Source organism: Dermacentor silvarum, unplaced genomic scaffold (assembly GCF_013339745.2).
Source record: "Dermacentor silvarum isolate Dsil-2018 unplaced genomic scaffold, BIME_Dsil_1.4 Seq479, whole genome shotgun sequence".
Taxonomy (NCBI): Eukaryota; Metazoa; Arthropoda; class Arachnida; order Ixodida; family Ixodidae; genus Dermacentor; species Dermacentor silvarum.
This window is the reverse complement of record NW_023606300.1, coordinates 225,495-250,207: the sequence shown is the minus strand read 5'-3', so window position 1 is coordinate 250,207 and position 24,713 is coordinate 225,495. Positions and strand designations below refer to the sequence as shown.

At 46.6% G+C, this 24,713-nt stretch overlaps 2 protein-coding genes across 2 annotated transcripts in view; one reads left to right on the top strand and one right to left on the bottom strand.

Annotated features, from left to right (window-relative positions):
• The window catches only part of LOC119435135 (presenilins-associated rhomboid-like protein, mitochondrial), a 64,450-nt gene extending 52,064 nt beyond the window's left edge, over positions 1–12,386 (bottom strand). The window contains exons 1-2 of the mRNA XM_049659715.1: positions 12,225–12,386; positions 8,371–8,451 (exon numbers count right to left, since the gene is read on the bottom strand). Coding sequence (XP_049515672.1) covers positions 8,371–8,451; positions 12,225–12,386 — 243 coding nt within the window. The remainder of the gene's footprint in view (positions 1–8,370; positions 8,452–12,224) is intronic.
• Positions 12,387–24,313: 11,927 nt separating this feature from the next.
• Positions 24,314–24,713, top strand: part of LOC119435136 (mitochondrial chaperone BCS1-like) — a 79,739-nt gene continuing 79,339 nt past the window's right edge. The window contains 1 exon segment of the mRNA XM_037702072.2: positions 24,314–24,409. The gene's annotated coding sequence lies outside the window, so the exon portion shown is untranslated.

The window sequence follows — 24,713 nt, the reverse complement described above, 5'->3', positions numbered from 1 at the left end:
TTCAGTTCTTCAAATGCTTTGACTTGCGGCGTCTACCACTTGAACTCGACGTCGGCCTTCGTGAGGTACGTCAGGGGCTCAGCGATCCGTGAAAAGTCCTTGACGAAGCGCCTGTAATAGGCGCACAGTCCAAGAAATCTACGGACTGCCTTCTTGTCGGCGGGCGGAGGAAAGTCAGCGATGGCCGCTGTTTTCTGTGGGTCAGGGCACACTCCAGACTTGTTGATTACGTGGCCCAAAAACAAGAGCTCCTCGTATGTGAAGCGGCACTTTTCTGGCTTTAACGTGAGTCCAGAGGTCTTGATTGCTTGAAGAACTGTTTCAAGGCGCCGAAGGTGTTCCTCGAAGCTTGAGGCAAACACCACGTCGTCCAAATAGACGAGGCAAGTCTGCCACTTCAAGCCTGCCAGTACTGTATCCATGACGCGTTGGAAAGTCGCAGGTGCCGAGCAAAGACCAAACGGCATGACCTTGAACTCAAACAGTCCGTCTGGTGTTATAAAGGCAGTCTTCTCCCGGTCCCCGTCGTCGACTTTGATTTGCCAGTAGGCAGTTTTGAGGTCCATCGATGAAAAATACTTTGCGTTGTACAGTCGATCCAAGGCGTCGTCAATCCGTGGGAGAGGGTATACGTCCTTCTTCGTGATTTTTTTGAGGCGATGATAATCGATGCAGAAACGTAGGGTTGTTTCCTTCTTCACTAGCACCACAGGGGACGCCCACGGACTCTTGGACGGCTGGATGATGTCGTCGCATAGCATTTCGTCGACTTGTTTGCCTTATGGCCTCGCGTTCACGTGACGAAACTCGGTACGGGCTCTGACGGAGTGGGCGTGCATATTCGTCGGTTATGATGCGGTGCTTGGCGACAGGGGTTTGTCCAACTTTTGACGACGACGAGAAGCAGTCCTTGTATTGCAGGAGCAGTACTTTTAGCTGTTCTTCCTTATGCCTGGGAAGGTTCTGATTGACGTCGAAAGTTGGTTCAGGTACCACAGTCATCGTTGCAGGTGCACTAGAGTCCGTGAAGGCAAAAGCAATGCTCGCTTGTACTATTTCATCGATGTAGGCGACTGTGGTGCCTTTGTTAATGTGCTTGTATTCGTGGCTGAAGTTCGTGAGCATCACTCTTGCTTTCCCTTCACGTAGCTCAGCAATGCCTCTAGCGACGCAAATTTCACTGTCGAGCAGTAAGTGATGATCCCCCTCGATGACGCCCTCCATGTCTGCAGGCACTTCACCGACGGAAATCATTATGCTGGAGCGAGGCGACACGGTGACTTGTTCTTCTAGCACATTCAAGGCATGGTAACTGATGTCTGTATCCGGTGGTATCGCGTTGTGCGTTGAAAGCGTTATCGACTCGGACCTTAAGTCGATGACTGCACCGTGTTGGATTAGAAAGTCCATGCCTAGGATGACATCCCTGGAGCAGTGCTGCAGGATTACGAAGCTCGCCGGGTAAGTGCGCTTGTTTACCATGACTCGCGCTGTGCACATTCCAGCCGGCGTTATTAGGCAGCCTCCCGCTGTCCCGATGTCGGGTTCTTGCCAGGCAGTCTTCACCTTCAACTTGGCGGCGAACGCGCCACTGAAGACGGAATAATCGGCTCCAGTGTCAACGAGAGTGGTGACGTTAGGGCCATCGATTAGTATGTCTAGTTCGGTAGACCGTCGTCTGGCGTTACAGTAAAGTCGTGGCGTCGGATCACAGCTGCGTCGGCTTACTTTGCTGCTGCTACGTCACGTCGGAAGGTCGTCTTTTGGCAGCGAAGTGTTGTCAAGGCTGTTGCTAGGCATGGTGATATGTCGTCGTGATAATTCGCGAATCTTCTTCGGCGGCGGCAGAAGATCTTTGGCATTGCGTTGTACAGCAACCGTACCTCCATCAGTTGCTGCTTTTAATTTCCCGGATAGGACCTCACGGACCGGCCCCGGGCTGGTCCAGTGTATGGTCGGCGCTGCGGTGACAGGTAGCGTCCCGGCGATGTAGTCGGCGATATCACGTGGCCGCTCGCCAAGCTCTTGGACATGGCGCGTTGACGGCGAACCCTCGTAGGCCCATCTTGCGGTATGGGCACCGGCAGTAGACATGGCCGGCTTCCCTGCAGTGATAGCAGAGCGGGCAGTGGTAGGGGGAGTGCCAAATGTCCGTCTTTCTCGGGTAGCTACGCTGGGCGACGGCGGGCATGCTGGCGGCGGCGGCGGTGGTGGACGACGGAACTGCGGCTTACGGGGCCCTGGCTCGAGCGCGGAGGGGGGCCTTGACGACAGGCGCGGCGGCGTAGGTCTGCCCTTCCTGCTGGGGTTGCGGCGATTGCGGCTGCACATCGGGAACTCCAACTGAACGATGAACTTCTTTGATGATGTCGGCGATAGATGCCACTTGAGGCTGCGACCTGGGAAAGAGCTTCTGCAGCTCCTCGTGAACGACCGCTCTGATTGTCTCGCGCAGGTCGTCGGCGCCTAGGGCTTGAGCATCACCGTGGTTGGTCAGGGCACGGCGGTTGTATTGCGTGGCGCGCATTTCAAACGTCTTCTCGATCGTTGTAGCCTCCGAAACAAATTCTGCGACAGTGTTGGGCAGTTGTGCATCAATCCGGCGAATAGTTGCTTTGACACCCCGCATCAAGAACTGAACTTTCTTTTCTTCAGACATGTCGGGGTCGGCGTGGCGGAAGAGGCGAGTCATCTCCTTCGTGAAGATCGCGATGTTCTCATTCGGCAATTGCACTCTGGTTTCTAAGAGAACCTCGGCCCTTTCCTTTCCTACTACACTCGTGAAGGTCCTCACGAAGTTCTCACGAAATAGGTCCCACGTCATGAGGGTGGTCTCTCTGTTCTCAAACCAGGTCCGAGCAGCGTCATCCAAATAAAAATAGACATGACGTAGCTTATCGTCGTCGCTCCATTTGTTGAACGTTGCGGTCCTCTCGTATGTCTCCAGCCAGCTTTCCGGATCCTCGAATGTTGATCCGCGGAACATCGGTGGCTCTCGGGGTGCTGTAACACGGTCGGTGTAGGCGGCACTGGTGCTGTCATTGTTGATGCGGTCATGGCCGTGCACTTCCTGGTGTTCTCGGGAAGAAGTCCGTACTCCGGGGGCTGGTATCGTACCCTGGCTAACTCGATGATCCGGGTCAACGTTGGTACTGTCTTCGGGCTTGGATCACGGCTTTTCGGGGGCGTCCGGTGCATGAACACAAAAGCAGCTCCACCAGATGTCACGTAGCAGTGACGCTGAAGTAAACAGTCGTAAAAGCTGTGTATGACGGAACTGATTGTTTATTGGGTGAACCTGTGGCCACAAAAGCAAGCTACGCTCGAAGCACAACGAAAGCGGCAAACACAGTCGGCGATCGTCAAAAATCTAATCAGCGGCGAACCATGTCGGCTTTTATACGTGAGTCATTGAAAGTTTCAGATTAATCCCTGGTGCCCGTGTGTCTTCCAGAAAGTTCTAGACAATTCGCGTCGCTCATACAATCAGATTACATGAGCGTCGGTGACCACAGACGACGGATAGAAGCATCGATAACGTTCGAGAAGCTTCCAATGCAGGCGCGTCCTGCGCCAAGCGATAACATTCAACATTTGTTAGCCGGTGGAAAGCGGCCACCGGTGAAAGATAAACATGTCTACGTGTCAATATACAGTTAAACCTGGATATAAAGATATTGACAAAATTCCCGAAAAACTTCATTATAAAGAGGACTTCGTTATATGCAGGTTCAGCACGAAAAATAAAAAGAAACGGTTATCATACTTAATCGATTCTAACGTGCCTTTGATTATAATGCGCACCCATTTTCCGTTTTCGTCGAAGCACTCATCCTTGGAATGTCACACCAGGTACTGGATGCATGGACGTGTGTCGTTTCGCACAAGTGTGAGGCGTCGGAAACGAAGAGCGAGTGACACGATGGCGTCGTATAGTGTCACCTAGTGTCAGGTTAGTGAAGTGAAGCGCAGAGACTTGCGCAGTAACCGAAGAGTGCGCTGCCAGTGCATTGAAAAAAAAAAATTTTTTTTCCTTCGGCAACATCAACTGGAAAAGGAGAGTGCCGACTTGGCGGGCTAGGCCAGCTGCAGCAAGCGGAGGGATCAGGTTTGAATGAAGGGAGGTGGAAAGGTCACGCCCGTGCCGCCAAGATTGCCGGGTCGAGGGATGCAGGCCCACCTCGCGCACGCTCGCACGCACGCACACGTGCGCACGCTCTCGCCTTGCAGTTGCCGTGAATTCGAGCGCGTGAAGTGCGACACCGCCGCTTCGCATTCCGTCACAGCGGAGAAGGTGCTTCCGGTTGCTGCTCATGCAAAATTGACAAAATTTGGGGCGAAATCTGTAGGTTGTCGGCGGGGAAAATTCATTATTTCATGGGGGTCTCGTGCTGCCACTTCGTTACGTAGAGGTAACATGTGCTTCATGGAGTAACGGCGGGGAATAGAAAAACTTTGTTACATCCAGGAGTTCGTTATATGGAAATTCGTTATAAGCAGGTTTAACTGTATATAGAGGGAGAGAGAAAGAAAGACCAGTTGAATGGAAAGATAAGAGCTGACAGGTGTTATGCAATGCGCACTATACTCTGTTTGACAATGAGCAGGCAATGCTGCAGAAGCTACGTCAAATAGTTCTGTCATAGAAGTATCACTCTGTGCTTGTTCCGCAGTGGAGTTGTTAATGATCTGCGACACTTTATGTAGAATACTTACTGCATGCATTATAACTACAACCTGTGGACTTAAGCTTATGTCAAATTACATATTTGTGCCTGCTTGTGCTTCCAGTATGCGACATACCATATTTTGGTAGTGAGTGCAAGCCATAAACTGTGACTGCTGGACATAGAAATGTGTCGCTCTGCTCGTTCCATGGTAAATGGATTCAGGTCTGTGACACCTTCTGCTTCATATTTTGCAACATAATTAAACGTATGAGACTTATGCAACAAATACTGTGTGGTGCATAGCTAAGTCTTTCTTTCATGTATTACTACACAATTTATTGGTTGCAAATGCAAGCAGTGAGAGAAGTATGTCTAGTATTCAGAATGTTGCCTACTAAGTACGAAATGGAGCATAACAAGCTTGCAAAATGCCGTATAGAACTAGTGCATAGAGTTCCTTTTAGCTATGGGCGCTTTCATTCAGAGTAGACAGACTGTTGCATCGATCAGAGATCAAATGAGCACAAATGACTGTTGACCAGTGGAGTGTTGTCTAACCTTTCGATGTACTGTCACGATTGTGAGCATGGCACAAATTCGCAGACAGTGATGTTCTGTTCAGACACGGGTGCAATGCTCAGAACAACCCGATGATTTCATTGGTTGCACTGTATTCGCTACTACTTCTGCACATTTCTAGTTCCTGTTGCAGATACTGCTACAGATTATTTTGTTACACTGTTTTTACGTACCACTACTAAGTAACACCACCGCAATGTATACAGTTAAACCTGCTTATAACGAACCTCCATATAACGAATTCCAAGATATAACGAAGTTTTGCTATTCCCTGCCGTTACTCCATAGAAGCACATGTATTTGAGACGTCTACGCAACGAAGTGGTAGTGGGAGACCCCTCGAAATAACGAATTTTCCCCGCCGACAACCTATAGAGATTTCTCCCCAAATTTTGTCATTTTTCCGCGAGCAGCAGCTGGAAGCACCTTCTCCGCCGCGACGGAATGCAAAGCGGCGGCGACCCGCTTGGCGCACTCGAATTCACAGTGAATGCGAGGCAAGAGCGAGCGCACGTGTGCGTCCCTCGACCCGGCGATCTTGCCGCCGCGAGCGTAACCTTTCCCTCTCCCTTCATTCAAGCCTGATCCCGCCGCTTGCTGCACCTGCCCTAGCCCGCCAAGCTGGCACTCTTCTTTTCTAGTTGATGTTGCTGAAGGGGGAAAAAAACATTTTTTTCAGCGCGCTGGCAGCGCCACTCTTTGGTTACTGCGCAAGTCTCTGCGCTTCACTGACCTGACACTAGGTGACACTATACGACGCCATCGTGTCACTCGCTCGTCGGCCCAGTTTAGCCCGAAAACTGGGAGTAAATCTTGAGCGATAGTTGTATTTCTGTATGAAAGCATGAGGTGCACGGTACTGTAAAGGTTTTTTTTCCCTCTCTTTTGGTCACGGAAAACGGGTGCGCGTTGCAATCGAGGGCGCGTTAGAATCGAGTAAATACGGTGTGTGTTTCTTTTTCGAATTTTCATGCCGAACCTGCATATAACGAAATCTTCTCATAAGGAAGTTTTTGGGAATTTGTCAATTTCGTTATATCCGGCTTACTGTATAACACCCCTCGCCATCATTTCTACCCTTCTTTAGACGCACCACGGCAGAACCGCCATTTGACCTACTGGCACAGACCTTGGCACAAGCAAATGCTGATTTGGCACAACCAGGGGTCGGAATTCTGCGCCAATTGCAATGAAAGCGTAAAAATGATGGAAATTGCGCCACGACGCGGCAGAACTTTGGCTCGGCAGGCATCAGCAAAAGATCGCCGGCGCGATGCAGGGCGTTGTGTGGTTACCCTCGAGATCCTGTAAAGGTAGCTTTAGCATTCTGGCTGCCTGTGGGTGCCGACAGCTGCACCCAATTATACCCCGGAATAAAAGTAAAGGCAGCGATATTTTTTATTTTGCCGGCAAGTGAGAACAGGCGAGGAAGTCTGGGACTTATCAATGCCTCGCGATTGGGGAAGTGGAGTTACGTGGTTGTGCTGGCGCAGTTTCCGCGAAAACAAGCACATGACCGTCCGCACACTCCCAGCCATGCCTTTTGTCTTTTGTTTTGTTTTTACTCATGCCAATGCCATGACAGTTGCTGTTTATTGCGGTGTGCAGCCCTGTGATCATAGTGATTGCGAATCCTGATATTGCAGTGATCGCAATGCTGCACAACGCAATCGCCGAAAAAAAAAAAAAAGCAAACTGAGGGCGCAGGCGGTGATGACAGGTGTGTGTGGTGAAGGGACTTGGAGAGGCCAGGAAAGGAGGAATGTTGCTACAGTTGCCTTATTCAGGCCAAGGGGGCTTACACCCCCATAGAGTTTCATTCATATTTCACTAGAGGGCGCTAGTGTCTACGGGAGCTGCAATCGGGCGGTTGAGGCCAGGGGGAATGATGGTCACAGTAGCACATGTCTGCCTAAACTTTGTCCCTTTGGCTTTAAACGGCTTTGTAACTTTGCAAACTGATGATTTCCAACAAACATTGCGTTATAATTGAATATCAATGATTAAATAAACATAAATAAAATTGTCCGATGGCCACATTCGAACAGAGGAGCTTTAGCACAGAAGCCCGACACTGCAAAGATTTACGCCACAGTCTTATGCATCGGCAAGCGGAATGGAACATCCTTGAGAATTTGCAACAGGTAAGCTGCTTGTAAGAGGGCTGAGACACTTTCTTGTTTGATTGGCTGCAGATGCATTCCTCGACAGGAAACTGCTGCGATTAGTACCGATTATGCATATCTGCAGATTCTTATTGCCTTCTGCATTTAGAAAATATAGCTTGCTTTGAAATTTAGCCTACCGAAGGCAGATAAAGCGTAATAAACAAAGCCACGTGAACGTCTGAAGCTAACTTTTGATCCGACAGCCTCCTCGAGCAAGCTACACGTCCCATTAGTACGAGGAATGCAGAACTGTATCATGAACAGTACAAACAAGACCTCACAGTGGCAGAACATCGGAACCTCCTCGATAGAAAAATGCAGCAATAGAGCGAAAACAGCAAATGGAGAACCGCATCGGCTATACCCGTGGCTATGGCCACTCGGTTCAGCTCCATGATGAACGATGATATGATGGTAATCATACATTATTAGTGCACTTAAGGTTTTGGTTTCACTTTAACTAACAAAGTTGCTCTAATGCTTCTCTGGTCTTGTACTTAATAGCGCATAAAAAGGGGACGAGGCACAGATGGACGACGCAGACACAGCGTCGATGGACGACGTGGTGCAGGCTTGGTGCACTTTACCGCTGAAATGCCATTTTGGATAGGATGGCGCATGCGTTCCACGTGGACATTGCACATACAACCGTGATAAAAAGTGAACAGACTGCAGGCATGCTAAAACAACCTGAATTCAGACCAAGATGTGCAAACTTGAAACTGATGAGTGCACTAGAAAGTTCGCAATGCCAAGTTTGGACTGTAGTTCTTAATTTCAGTTTACATTCATAGGGGAAGATGGAAATAGGCTTTATCCCAAAACCCCTTGTCTGAATACTTGTGCTCGGGGGAATACATTGTAAATACTTGGGAAGAAAATAAGGACAGACAACATAGTCAGGTGAATATACATATATCTGATGCAAAAATTTATAGAAAGCGGCAGCTCACCTGCTGTCGGAAGCTGCCACGCTTGGGCTCCCAAGTCCATCGGTGGGCAATGATGGCTCGCTTCCTCCGCATACGTTCATACTGCCAGACAGCGCCCCCAGGAAGGACGCTCCACAGCACTGAAACAAGACACCTCGGTCTATGATCCAGGTGCAATCTTGTGCTACAACTCTTAATTTCTTTTAAATTCTGGGGTTTTACGTGCCATAACCCCGATTTGATTATGAGGTATGCCGTAGTGAGGGACTCTGCATTAATTTGGACACCTGGGGTCCTTTAACGTGCACCCAAGGGTGCTACAACTAAATGCAGCAAAGGCTACCATGTATAGTGCTCATGGATTGAAATGTGAGTCACAGCGCATGGCCACCAGTACATACGACACCGTTTATGGATGCCCGTGGAAGCAAGGTGTTGCATCGTGGTGTACCGTAAGGGCAAGAGTGCTTTTGGAGAGGGATTACTGCTTCCGGTCACCAGCAAGCAGACCACAGACTCGCTGTTTAAGTGTCACATTTCATCCTGTGAGTACCGTACTGTGGAATACAATGTGTACACTGTGTGTATTATGTAGTTGATGAATGAAATGCAAACAAGTGAACTTTACAATCAGCCTAACAAGTCCAACTCGAAAGCATTCGTTTGTTTTCCTTTTCGCTCCTTTATGTGCTCCTCACATAGCTTTAGATTGTGTGCTTAATTTTCTGGCCTACACTGCCCTTGGTGACATAGCTACATAAAACTGTTCTCCTGAGTTATTAACCCGTAAGAGATGTATTATACTTTCCAATTTGTGTTTCACTTGTCCACAATAGTATACGGCATATATTACTGGCTTACGTTCACACGCAACACGTGAACCTCAGCTAAGACATGTTTTCAGTGATGAAAGCGGCTGATGCTCTTGGAACAGGTGGCCTTCTTAGTGTACCGCACATGCATTAATTGTAAGTGCAGAGTCGACTGTACCATTATTTCTGAATGCATAAAAAAGTTTGTATTATTAGGTATGTATGCATACTGCATGTTAATGTGATAAATACAACATGACCATACAAGTCATGGCACGGTTACGTGCAAGCACTGAATGTCCTTAATTGAGTAGCACTTGAGTAGGTTCAATTTGTGGCATGCTCAAACATTCGTCTCTTTAAATATGCTGAATTCTTAGTGAGTTGTCATCATTTTCACAGGCTGAACCTCACTTACTGTATTAAAGAGACATTAAAGGTAAATATGTCAATGTGGACTGCTAAAATAACGTTCCTGAAACCATGCCGCTTAAGTTTCGTGTCAAGAAAACACTTAGTTTAAGGGAAAATTACGTCTGAAGGGCCCGCATTTCTGTACTGCTATTTAAATCACCCATCCACGAGCAAGGTGTTGTGATGTTGCATACGCCGATACTGCACTTTACTGCCATCAGTGAGTAATACCTGTGTCACACGGGCACATTTGGAAGGCCTTAGAGTCGACGGCCTTCGAAATGCCACAACTCTATCGACTCAAAGGAGTTATCGCGCTGCTACATGGCACGGTTGAAAGGCTGTTGAGTGGTTCAGGCGTTTCTCGCAAAATTGTGTGGCGCTGAATCTTTATTTTCATTTTCGTGTCACCAAAAGTTAAACAACATTAAAACCACTTAGATGCACTATAATTTCTTTTATATTTGTTTATACGGCGAAATGGCGGCGATATGACGGCAGCCGGCAGCACATGGAGTAGAGGGAGAGTGCACGAACACAAGCACGTCGCTGTTGTCGAGAGTATGTGCAGTTTGCACATATCAAGTGGCAAAAATACTTGATTGAATAATTAATAACACTCATATATAGTATTTTTAGAGCATTTTGGTTTGATTTGTTCTTTCTAACCGTGAGTACGAGCACACTGTGAACGAGAGGGCATGTCCGCGCTGTTTCCGCTTCCGTTGCTCAAAGGCCATCAAGATTTCAATAGAGTTGTAGGGTGCTCCGTTGACTCGATAGACTATTGACTCGGCAGCCTTCAAAACCGCCCGTGTAGCAGCTCTAACTTGACCTTTGAGTCAACTGACTATCGGTTGGAAGGCCTTCCAAACGCCCGTGTGACACGGGTATAAAATGGCGCCAAACAGCTGGCGCCACGATTAAATTTTTTTCTTGCGTATAACGCGAAACCATGGCCAGAAACCAAGTGAAGACACAGCGGACAGCATCCCAAGACATCACATGGATGCAAAATTTTTTGCTGCTTGCAGAAATTTTGCTTGTCACCCAGAAGTCTGTGCTGCGGCCTGCCTGTGGATTGCATAACAGCAACCAGTGCAACCGCCTCAATCCGAATTCACTCTTGCTACTTGCTCTTTGTCAAGAAATAAATGGTAAAATCAGTCTTCGCTTAATCTCATCTCATACTGAGTATCCACACTCGCACTAAGCACCCCAGATCATGCTTGCCACAGTCTCAGAGGGAATCACAAAACTATTTTGATTCCCAGACATCACATGGTGCCACATCCTTTACCACTGGCGGCATGGAGTGCATTTTTACTGGTCATGACGGCACATTTAAATGAGATTAATACTCTCTAGTTAAAACGTTGGCATCACAGCACTTCTGAGTTCTTTTCAGCCGCACGATTATATTGATCCAGATAAAAAAGTTTGTCGCCAAATTTTTTCTTTTATTGATGCCATGCCTATGTATATATAGTTGGTCCTACAGCAAGACACGACAGTATGACAGGGTCCGTCTATCGCGACGCTTCAATATTGCGTGGACATGGTTGCCTCTTTATTATGAGCTTCACGAGCCAGGAAATAAAAGCACAGCAATAGAAATTACTAACACATGAGAGAGTGCAGGCATAGCAGAGTCAAGTGAAAGCAACCTTTTGACTACCTGTCACGTCGTCAGTGAGTTCTTTTTTTCTAAGAAAAGTAAAGAATAATATGTGACTTGAAAGCATTAAAATTTATCCTTGTTGGTATGGCATCTTAACCCTTTCAGCGTCGGGCTTTTTTCATGAATAAGAACAATGGTTTAATTTTGATTATGCAGAAGGTAAAAAAAATGCATAATGGAAAATGCACTCTTAGTGTGGTCCTCAAATTCCTATCTCACAAGAATAGAACACACAGCAGACTCGAAAACACCATTGTTCTCAGTATTTTTTCACAATGTCAGGATCAGAATCTAACACGATTAAAGTTGCTTCTTCCTCGGACAACAAACTGTCATCTCCCGATTCCAAGCTTGGTTTGTGTGTGAGGTTGAAGAAGCCGCCGCTCTAATCAACAGTTCACGGTGCCGCGCGAGCTGCCATCTCAAAGCGATCAAGTGGCCACGCTCAAGGAAGGAGAGCTTTCGTTTATTCGAATTCGACCAGACAAGGAACAGCACAACAGATAAAATAGATGCGGCAGAGGGCAGAGCCATCCTGCAGAAAACACACCGACAAAAGGAGCACCCTCATCACTAGAAGGGAGGTGTGCTGTAGCGAAAACAGTGGGAGACAAAAATAAAGAAGCTTGTGTAAACATACGACGATGGCAGAAGCAAGAGTGGCAGCCTTGCACTACGGCATGAATATTTGAACGGAGAATTGCCAGCATAGCAGGGTACAAATTTAGGAAGGCAAAGCTACCCCTCCCATCTACGAACACATGTGCTCATGCTGCACAACTCCACCCACGAGAAGACGTATCTTCTAAACTGGTGAAAAAAAGAAAGACGAAAAAAAAAAAACTTGACTCAGCTAACCCAGAGAGAGGAGCAAATATGCTTGTGCACTGTTCGGCTATCGCTGATCTGAGAGCCCATGCTGGCTTTAAAAGACCACTTGCATGGGTCCATCGTGCTCAGTATGTAACCTGCTGCTGCCTGCCAAGTAGCAGGAATAACCCTTCCTTTGATGTTACGTCTATGCCACCCAGTTCCTGGATGCCAAGCATGACAGGAACCACCTCGGACCTCAGGAAGTTCACATTACTGCGCACATTAGAGTGGAGAACGTACGGGTACATCAATGACATGGCGAGACAGAAACGGGGAAACGTACCAGTACATCAGTGACATTGAAAGAGTTAAGCATTGAACAGTGCTGTGTGAGTACCATCTCCGAGTATCATCTCTTTCTTAAGTTGTGTTGTTCAATGCCAAAAAAAAAAAAAAGAAGGTGTGGACGAGAGCCAATGAGGGAATTAAGATCTGTCAAGTGAGTGCGATTAGGTGAGCTTGGGTAAGTGCTAATCAGGTTCTGCTATATGTCACCATCAACTTTGTCACTCACATTTGTTCTTTTAAACGTGTGATTTACTGGCTGGATGCTGATAAGACCACAATATAATCACAGTTACTTGTGTCACATTGGGAGGACAGTGGTGAGAACAAGCAGTAGCACCAAAGAACATTTTTAGCAAGGAAGCACGACAACATGTGGGAACATGGGAACTACAGAAACATGTTACTTCAGTCCTGATGAAAACAATGCAATGGTGTTAAAAAAGGCAAATGTGAAACAGCAACTAAAGCTACCCCAGTCATGTTAATACAAAACAAAGCAATGTGTACGAATTAACCTGACTCCCGGCTGACTTGGAAATATGCTCCCCCCCCCCCCTCACCACCCTTCAAAGAACAGACACTTCTTCAGTTTCAGAGTACATTAGACACAATGTGGGGGAAAAAATAATATGTTGCAAAAAAAGGCGAGAGGCATAGTACATATCCTCCTTTTTTGCTTCGTGTTGAAAACACAGGAAACTTGTGTAAACCTAGACAGCTAAACAAGTACTAAATTCAATTTTTATTTCTTTCCCCTTCTATGATTATATTTCTAAAGTAACCCAATGTTATTTTTTCTAAAAATATTCTTCAATATGTTATGCATCCTATGCTCACACATTTATGACGTAATCTGTTACGCAAGATCTGTCTGCCCACCCACAAGCAATGTGTGCTTACATGTGACAGCACATGTATGACAAATGGACATATGAAACCAGAACAAATGGACAAATGAAACCAGAACAAGAAATTATAAAGCAGAACACCTTTTACAAGTACTAACTTGAGAGCGCGATTTCGCACCGCTACTTATACGGTTGCAAAAGATGGTATAAGCCTAATAGGCGTCGAAACCATAATCACGATAATATTACATATATTGCTGAAATAAAAGACGCTTAACCTTGCACTCGGCTGCGCAACACTTGAAACAGCAAAGCTGTGCGATCGCAGCCCAGCATTTTCCAGAAGTGCGCCGCAAACTTTTCATCTTATCACTCATGATAAGGATAATTTCTTTTCGCGCGTCTTGGACTTACGGCCATCACTGCACGTGGCATAGCGCAGCTTGCAACACTGACACCGCGTTGCAATGCCGACAACGTGTTCCAGCAGACCCGCTCCGTGAATGCGTCTCTCTCTCGCTCTCATAGCGCGCAAAACCTCTTCATCTCGCAGAGCACGAGCGTACAAACGCGCCAGCTATGGACGAAGACGACAACACTCGAACGCAATCATATGGTTCGCATAAATGCATGTTCTGCAAACGTGGCTGTATAGCCTAGTCGTTACGACGCTCACTATGCAGGTTCGAATCCTGCTTCGGCAAGAAAGTTTATTTTATTTTCTTTCTTGGTAGTTTCTTGATGCGCACCACAAAATACGGCTGGCTTAAACAAATTCGCTGTTAAAAACAAAAGAACGCACCCTGGCTAGCCCTAGCTTGTTCGTATTTTATTTGTCCATGATTGTACATGTCTGTTTTTGTTTGTTTGTACATGACGCTTATCTGCACAATAATGTTACAGTGTAATCTCGATGATACGATCACGGCTAATACGAATTTCCGGATGATACGAATTTTTCTGTGGTCCCGGCTGAGCCTCATTACTTTGCAACGTGCTAGAGAACGGTTGTTACGAATCGATTTTCGATCCGCGTCGGTTGATACAAATAAACGGCGCCCCACCGACGGCCGCGAAAGAGAACAGCGCGCAGTCACAGGCTTTCTCCCTTTCTCTTTTGGTGCGGAGGCGCGGATGCGGCGCCGGACAGCACGGAGGTCACGACTGGGCGCGAAGAGTTTGGCGCTGTGCTTGCTTTTGCGCGCGGCCGCGGCAGCGAGCGAAGGTTCGTGCGGTCTATCGCTTCAACGGAAACTGAGGGGCGTAAGCACAGCACATACAAAGGTCACAGCCGTGTGGAGATCACTTTCAGGATACGGTGTGCGACAACGCCGACAGCCGACATAGGCGCAAAGTACAAGAACGCATTTGTTGGCAGAGAGAGCCGCCCCCCCCCCCCCCTCCCTCCTGCGCTGCCTTCCGGCTTTGCTCCTTTCAGTGGGAGATTGCGTCGCCAGTTACCCTTGCGCCCGGTTGCAAGATACGCATTTGGTGCCCTGCAGCACAGCGTCGCCCCTCCCCCCCCCCTGGCCTTTCGCGCGACGGAAGCAGGGCCGGGCTCTACTGGCGGGCCCGGCCGTGACGGAAGTCGCGTTTGCTCTCCCCTGTGCGTTCGCTCTACGTGCGTGAAGGCGCGCGTCCCCCACGCGAAAGGCGTGCTTTCACTCGCACATACGGCACACAGTGACGATTTTATCGCCCTTGGACTCATGCTCCTCCTCCGCATCGCCTTCGTTGATCTCCTCTCCCGTCGGTGGGCGCACCTCATTGAGAAGCGTGCTCGCTACCGCCATTGTCGGCGAGATTTTCCAGCGGAAGCCGCATTATAACCGGTATTTCGCCTCACGCGGCTGCACTGTAAGCGGTATGCGTATACATGGAGTTCTATGGGAGGGTAAACGGGAGTCGGAAAAGGCCATGTTGTAGCCAGTTCTGCACTATAACAGTTACATTATAAGTGATCTATACTGTAAATGCTTTTTACGTGCGCGTGCCTGAGTGAGTTCACTCCGACTCTTTAATTTAGCTAGTTTTAATTGTGTTTCAATGATACAAATTTCGGCTAATATGAATATTTTTCGTGACCCCGTGAGATTCGTATCATCGAGATTTCACTGTATTATTAAAGCACATAGTTTTCATTGGCTCTTTTGCCTGTTTTCATGGTAAGAAATCGGATTTTCACTGCCAAAAATTATGGGGTTCTCACGTGCCAAATCCACAATCTGATTATGAGGCATGCCGTAGTGGTGGACTCTTAAATAATTTGGACTACCTGGGGTTCTTTAACGTGCACCTAAATCTAGGTACATGGGTCTTTTCACATTTCACCTCTATTGAAATGCAGCCGCTGTAGCCAGGATGTGATCCCGCGACCTCGTGCTTAGCAGTCCAACACCATAGCATACCTGCCAAGTTCGGAGAAACTAAATCCGGGAGATCTTTTGACCGGGCGGGGGGTCAGTCGGTTATACAACCCCCCCCCCCTAATGTCGATATTTTTAAGTACTCCCAGAAGAACTTCATTACAATTTTATTTACAGATATACAAATTTCCACATGAACATCAAGGTCTCACTTTTGCAAGCATTTCGTTGTTGCTAATTTTGCCTTCAAAAATTCTTTAAAATTTAATTAATTCTCGGGTCTCGCATCCCACAACCACCATCTGATTATGAGGCACACCGTAGTGGGGGAACTCCGGATTAATTACAACTACCTAGGGATTCTTTAACGTGCACCTAAATATAAGGTACACGGGTGTGTTTGCATTTCGCCGCCACCGAAATGCGGCTGCCACGGCCGAGGTTTGATCCCGAACTCGTGCTTAGAACAGCGCAATGCCAAGGCCACTAAGCAACCACGACAGGTGTTCAAAAATTCTTCAGATAATGATTGATTGTAAAAAATTTCATTTCTTTCACATTTCGCGAGGTTGACATTTCCCAGCGTTTTGGATGAGCGGCACTGCGTCCTCGTAGTTTTCACCATGTTAAATTGCTGCTCGCACTCTGCATTTCTCTGCGGTATCAACAAAATACTCAGCGTCACTTTGGCTGAGCACTACATTAAAAATACTTGAAGATACTTGCGCTAGTGCTCCTTGCTTTTAAAACCATGACTGACCGTAGGCCTATGCAATGCCAGAGTGGCTGACGCTGAGGAGAATGATGGAGAGTCTAGTGTTGCTAGTTGCGGAAGGCGGCATTCGCTGGCTAGCTTATTGAGACTAGGACCACTAGGCGTGTAGGTAGCGGCTCTGCGGTTAATGAAATAGCGCGTGTATAGGGTTTCCCTACTACTTTCTTAACGATGTTTTGCGCGATGAACTTCTAACTGGATTAGATTGGGTTGGATTTTTTTTTGCCAATGTGGCCTGATTAAGTGCTGGACGTGGGAACGGGACACAACAGCAATTTCCGGGAGATTTTCCTGTTAACCGTACAACCTGAAGAAATGGTCCAAATCCGGGAGTCTCCCGGGTAATCCGTGAGTCCCGGATTACTCCCGGGAGACTCCTGGGAGACTTGGCAGGTATGCCATAGCCACTAAGCAACCACGGCGGGTCTATTACTGCCGATACGACGGGTGCACGCACTGACGCAACCGAGTTGTGGGGCGCATTCAATGCTGAGCTCCAAGTATTAGCTCTCCGAGACACACATGTTGTCTACTGCTACAGTTGTGGGGGTTAACGGCTCTGTTTTCTACACAGCCTAGAGAATTATGCATCGAAGCTGCAAGCGCTGCCTCAATATACTCACTGCAACAAATATACGCCGTCAAGGGCACCATTCCTTTATTAAAGCGAAATCTTGAACCATTCAGCTATTCGCTTACATTGGCAATCATTGTTGATGGTTCCTGCGTAATTACTTTTATTGTTAATTTATTATTATATGCTACCACAGCACCACAGACACAAGAGAAAGTGCGCTCAGAGAATGCACCTACCCCAATGGTGAATGCAGTGGCCTTGGTGAGCTGGGCCGAGCCAGGGGGAGGGGGGCCTCCGGAGGCGGCGGTGGGGGCCGCGCTTGCCGCACCCATGGCTGCTTTACACTACGCCATCTGAATGCACACGAACGTGCCAGATTAGTTTACACACGGGCATTGTCATGGGGCACGGAAACGATCTACAATAGGCGCCCCGAATAATGTCCATTAGGTCTGTTGAAACATAGTTACTACGAACGAGAAGAAGTGATACCAAGGAGCCCGGCTTTTTTTCTCACAACCATATGAATCCAAATCAGTTCCACAGAAACCTAGAAAGTGAAGCAAGTTTTATGAAAGAAAATCTATTTATCCAACCCGAATACAAAGGAAACCCATACAGCTTTTCCAGTGCTTTGTAAATGAAGGAAGTTTTGTTCCAGTTGAGGGATTTAACACAGGAGCAACGAACGCCCTTTTGGGTCAGTTGCCCTGCTATCTGAGCTAATCAGGAGGCTAGCAGATTGCAGGGCAAGGCCGATTGGATTGACAACTCGAAGCACAGGAACACAGAATATCACAAATCAGTTCTGCAGAAGCCTGCAAGGTGGATTAAGATTCATGAAAGGGAGAACTTGTCATCCAACTGTAGCACGAAGTTACAAGCAGGAGAAAAATCTACACGCAGACTCCCCATCCATCAATCGATACTCAACACCTTAATTTCGCATCTATCAGGGTGAATACAGAGCATTGGTTTGCCTTAGTTATTGCTCTCACTTCAAAAAGTCTACGTATGCTATATATCAGATCACGTCTTTATTGATCCTAATTAATTACAAAGAAAATTACTCACTGGCATTGTGTGAGGGCTTCCGTTGATTAAAAAAAACAGTTTTAGGATATTACAAACAACCACGCAAAGACTATGCATAATTGAAATGGTTATTTAAAATCAAACATAATAAAATGTACGTTTTATAGAAACAGTGAATAAACAATAACAACTAAAGCTCTAAATCTATAGTAAGTTGCAAACAAGGTGCACAAAACAATTAGGAAAACCTAAATCAGTAGTTAGTTGCAACAGAAAATACACATGCTCACAAATATTTAGAGCATCAAGTGTCTCTGCCAGTAAATAAAGCAAGGGGTTGTTCATCAGTGCCTCATTCAACCTTTTCTCTGTCTCATCATAGTGCTGGTAATTCCTATGCATCCATGCCCCAACGCACCCAAGCATGCACCTCCCTGAAGTTGCCAAATTAGCATCACACACAATGATGCAAGTATAATTTTCATGTAGAAAGGGCTTACGGAGACTACAGCCCAAAACACAATGACCGCAATGATCCATCCAAAGGAACACTTGACAGTTAGCCCCGGACATCTCCAGTCTTCTCTGGTGGCTCAAACTAATAATTCCTACCAGCTCACAGCATTTGACACAGTAATACCGTAAATTCAATTTCATAAAATAAAAAGCTACCAAGAACTGAGCACAGAAAAAGCGTGTAGCGTAATCATGTTCTTTCAGGAGTTCCAACTGAACTGTACAGTTCAGCCACTAAGATAAGCACCCAAAAGCAGCGTGTCACATCTTTTTATCTTGTCATGACAATTTAATAACAAATGGAAAGTGGACACAAAAATTTACAGGAACTTAAAACAAGATGCAGAAGGGAGCCAATCGCAATCGAGAAATTCTATCTGAATTAGACTTGATCACAATCAAAATTCCCCTGTGTGACTGAGGTATTCCCCTGTATTCCTTCAGCCCTAAGCTCGAGAACAGAGAGCAATAAAATGACACCTTGGGCGCAGGGCCTGAAAGGAAACTGGTGCTTCACACTGATCCGCACGAGGTGTTGTGTATCGCTTTCTGTTCTCGTGCAGTGAAGTATACATAGGGCAGACCGGGAGATGCCTAAACGACAGATTAGGGGAGCACAGGCAAAAACTGAACCAATATCAAGATGGGCATGTATCGGAGCACTGTGATGATCGTGGTTGTGAACCATTGTTTAAGAAATGTTCCATGCTGCACAGAAATGTGGATAAAGATATGCAGGAAATCGTGGAAGAGAATTTTATAGCAAAAGCAGGTGCGAGCAGCGTCAGTGCCCAGTCTGTGGAAGGGAAATGGCCTATCTCGACATTGCAGGGAGGCATGTGCGATGATTGGCAACCTCTGTATCCGTGTGTTTGTATTTTGTCGTAATAAATTAGTCACTGGTGGAAATAAAAATCAGTTGAAAGTTAGCGCCCGTCCTTGTCGTTCTTCCTTGTCTGCATCACCTGCAAGCTATAGCCCCAACAACTGTATCAAACCAACTAGCCCAAAAGTCTGTAATCCTTGTTGCAATGACTTCTTTACCAACGCTATTCCACAAAGATTTGAACCGAGGCCCACATACACTCCTTCGTTTATGGCAGAATGTACAGCCAAGTACACTGTTAAAGGGAACAACCATCTAGTAATTGGTTATAATTAAAGTTGCATTATGGCATGAGAGCACACAGATAATGTTTTTAATGCACAGGTGCACCCTATCAGCCAGGCATTTCTTCATTTAAAGTAGGTGTTTAATAATATCAGTTACTTTACTACCAGCTAGGTGTTCCTTAAGAGTGCGACCCGCCATGGTTGCTTAGTGGTTATGATGTTGCGCTGCTAAGCACGAGGTCGTGGGATCAAATCCCAGCTTTGGCGGTTGCATTTTGATGGGGGAAAAATCCTAAAACACCGGGTACTTATATTTAGGTGCATTTTAAACAACCCCAGATGGTCAAAATTAATCCGGAGCCCCCCCCCCTGCACTGTGCCTCATAATCAGATTGCGGTTTTGGCACGTAAAACCCGATAATTGAATAGAACTGAACTCCCAAGAGTGGATTGAACTCTATGTCTGCATGCAGAAGACCTTTGTTAGTCTTGCAGGCTGTGACTGCAATATGAAAAAAAAAAGAGAACGGCATCACTTGGCACCAAGTTAAACATGCTCCTAGTTGTGCTAAGTTGCAAAGAAAATTTAGGCTATGCAGGAATTGCATTACCACCATGATTTGTCTCGCCAAGTGCAGACACCTTCAAGGAAGCTTTATTGTTGCCTGACATAACCGAGAGAGCATGACGATAATGGCATGGCAATTAATGCCTGGCGTAACATTATCAAATCCTGACTGGTAGATTACCACTGTTGTTGAAAAGAAAAATGTACGATCATTGCATTCTACCAGTACTAACATATGGGGCAAATACTTGGAGGTTAACAAAGAAGCTCGAGAACAAGTTAAGGACCGCACAAAGAGTGATGGATCGAAAAATCTTAGGACTAACGTTAAGAGACAGGAAGAGAGCGGTGTGGATCAGAGAACAAACGGGGATGGCCGATATTCTAGTTGACATTAAGCGGAAGAAATGGAGCTGGGCAGGCCATGTAATGCGTAGGATGGATAACCGGTGGACCATTATGGTTACAGAATGGATACCAAGAGAAGGGAAGCGCAGTCGAGGACGGCAGAAAACTAGGTGGAGTGATGAAGTTAGGAAATTCGCAGGCGCATTTTGGAATCACCTAGCGCAAGACAGGGGTAATTGGAGATCGCAGGGAGAGGCCTTCGTCCTGCAGTGGACATAAAATATAGGCTGATGATGATCTCACTATGACTTTCCACGGTAATATGAACAATAGAGCAATGTAGCCACAGACCATATTCCTGAAGTCACGTTTATTTAAGAAGTGTAGTGACAATTCTTAAGACTTTCATTGCTTCAGTTATATGCCACATACTCGATATCGTCGCACTTTGCTATGGCACTCGATTTTCAAGGTCGCCCGTGAGTGTGGAGGCATGACAACGACTGTATGATGTCAATGCAGTGACGACGGAATCATGAGAAAGGAATGATATTGATTTAACAACAAAGGCGTATAACGACAACGGCATGATGACAAGATGTCAATACTTCAATTATGACAGTGCTACAACAACGACACGAGGATAATGAGTTGGTGATGTATGATGACAACTGGATGAACAAGCGGGAATGATGACGATGGCATGACCGAAACAGCATGACGACAATGGCATAACAATGAACGCACAAAAGCGCCTGCTTAACAATGATGCAATGTCGACGATGGCATGATAATGACGGCAGAATCACAATTGAATGACGACAGAATGATTACAATAGAATGACAAACAAGTAATGACGTCAATGAATCAATGAATGTGATACGGCGACAATGGCATGATGACAATAGGATGACGATACTGAAGTGATGATGATGGTGAAACGAAAGCGGCACTAGCGTGACGACAACGGCATTGAGAGAGTTGAATGTCGAACTTAGAGTGATGACGGTGGAAGAACCGCAACATAGCGACTATGTTATGACAACGATGGCATAGCAAGGGCATGAGGACATTGGAATGATGACAAGTGTACGATGACAATGGCGTGATGATAACAGTATCACGAAACCTGCATGACGACAACGGCATTATGAAAGTCGGATGACGAGTGGGAGTGACAAAGATGGCATGGCAACGACAGCATTATGACGATTTGACAATGCAGGTATCATAGCAACTGTCTGAATATGATGGCATGACAAGGGAGGCAGAATCACGACTGAATGAGGACAGTATGATTAGAATATAATAACGAAGAAAGATTGCCGTCGATGGAAAGACAAAGGCAGTATGAGGATAAAGGCATGATGACAATAGGATGATGTCACTGAAGTGATGACAATGTAACACGGCAGTATGACGAGAGTCGGATGACAAAACTGTAATGACGACGATGCAACTACTACAACGGCATTACGTCCCTGAAAATATACGTATAGTGGCCCACGTTATTACACAACTTAGACCACTGGATCGGAGTAGATGGCGTAACGATGACAGCATGACGAGAGTCAGATCATGAAGCTGGAATAAAGACGACTAACCAACTGCAACTGCATCACTATGGCGGCATGACAATTATGTATGACGACGATGGCAAGACGAGTGTCGGATGACAAAGCTAAAATGACAACCAAGCAGTGAGCCCGACGTCATCACAACCATGAGACCATACCGAGTGGCCCAAGCTATTAGAAATCTTGGGCCACTGGGTTGGGGTAGAAGGCGTGACGACGATGGCATGACGAGAGGAAGATCATGAAGCTGGAATGACGACAATGGAACGACCACGATGGCATCACGACCAGGAGCACATACCTAGTGGCCCAAGCAGGTAGACGAGTAGGCAAAGAATGCTATTCGCATTAACAGCAAGCGTAAGTGAATGCGTGCAAGTGACTGGTTCCTGAAAAGAATGACCTGTTACTGCGGTTATGCTGTCTTCGATATATACAGTCTTGAATGAATAAACTAATTATGGGGTTTTACGTGCCAAAACCACGATTTTATGTGGCATGCCGTAGTGGGGGACTCTGGATTAATTTTGACCACCAGAGGACTTTTAACGTGTCCCAAATGCACGGGACAGGGGCATTTTGCATTTCGCCCCCATCGAAATGCGGCCGCCGCGGCCAGGATTCGATCCCACGACATCGTGCATATTTGAGCAGTTTGATGATGTTCTCATTAATGTACGTATGCGGCTGATGCAAGCAACACATATAAAACAATGGTATACATTACGTTTATGGGCTAACTGAGCGAGACAAGTTGAGTGGGTAGCCAAGAAACGAAACCCGTACAGCCAGCACACGGACAATAAGATAAAGACCAAACAAAACAATGCAAGGATTGTGTGTTGTTAACGTAAAGGATACGCCTAGCAATAAACAAATTCTAAGCGCATTTAGCACCTTCAATTATGCGACAAATTGTCCTCCCATCGTAGCACAAACCTCTCCGACAAAGACCAGAATAAACACCGTCACAACGCTATCGCAAATTGAAGAATAACTGTTGCATCAGCGCTACCATCTTCGAAAAGCAGCCAGCCGGCCGCGCTCGCATTGGTACTACAACCCTACGACACGCTACAACGTTACGAGCGGCCTGCAGACGCAAAAGTATCAGCCGCTCTGCAGTTTCGCTTTCGCGTGATAACCTTATCGAGTCCGTAGGCGTGTTGAGTGCTATTTTGCTGTCATTTACACTTTTCCTCACCTTAAGACAAGCTGATCCGTGACTGCAGTTCAGTTAAATGCGACGAAATGTGAACTCAACATCTCCGGAAATCAAAACGAAACGTCAATCTTGTTTATCTACGACGACGCAGCAACGCCCTCGTTAGGACGTTTGCTAATGCATAGCCGCTCGTTCCAAGAGCAGCGCGCGATGGGGGCTTCGTAAGCAGATGATAACAGTGCCCATTCAATACGGAATCACTTTGCATCAGATACGAGATAGTTGGCAGTCAGGCATGGACTGCAGACCTAAACAGACAATTTAGGCACCTTTAAAGCGACATTGCTTCTAAACTGACATTTCTAGACTTGTCACTGTGGTCATTTAAGGGGCTAAAGTGCAACGTAGGAAATTCGGATGACGAAAAGAAAGAAAACCGATGACCACGCACCGGCAACAGAGTCGAGTAGTTATGCCCCCGGGTAGCATGCCGCTGTCCTTTGCCTATTACTTGCTGCTACCTAACTGTCAGGCGCATGTTCTGTGTGCAAACGGTTAATGTGATGCGCGGTTAACCGGACATTACGATTTTATTCAGGCACTTTCGGCAGCAACGTGACGCTAGTGATGCTCTCGCGCATAAAAACAGACGGGACGGCATAAAAGAGACGGCGCGACGCGAAACATGCGCACGCATGCGCAGAAGAAATTGAACAATGTTTGCAGCTGGTTTGCAGCCGATTCGTGGCGCCGCTCTAATCCATGTAGCACTAATAAAATAGTAAGAATTTTTACAGCATTACGCGACATTTAAAAATAATTTCACATAAGAAGTTAAGTGCTGGAGTTCACATATAACACACTCCGCACGACTGAGATCTTTTATGATTCCTCAGCTTGAATTTAAAAAACGAAACTGATACCCGGGCTGCGAGCCGGCGTGCGATCTTGTGGTTCACACGAGGTTCCTCCAAAGTATCGTGCACGCGAAGTTTGAAACGTTACGTACTTCGAGGCAGCAGTTATTACCATAATGACAAGATCTTAGGTCTGTAAATCGACGCATCTACAAGTTCTTGCCTTCACTTTTCGGCTACAGTACGGTAAGTTTCAACGGTGTGCCGTAACAACTAAACGGCTCTCGCGGCGATCCGCTTGGCATGGTTTCGTTTCGCGCTGTTTTCGCGGTTTGGTGGAGAGCAGTTGAACCATTTGCCACCTCCGAAGTTCATCTCGTGCGAGCGTCACTTCACCGTAAACCTACCAATGCCTCGGTAAACTGGCTTTGCTGCATTCAAGAGCACTAGCTTCGTCGCTTAATGAGTTCTTTTCTCTCTTCTGAAATCGCAGCAATTTAGGTCATTCTTACAATCAGTTCGGAAGAGCCTCCGCAGCTAGTGAGAATGA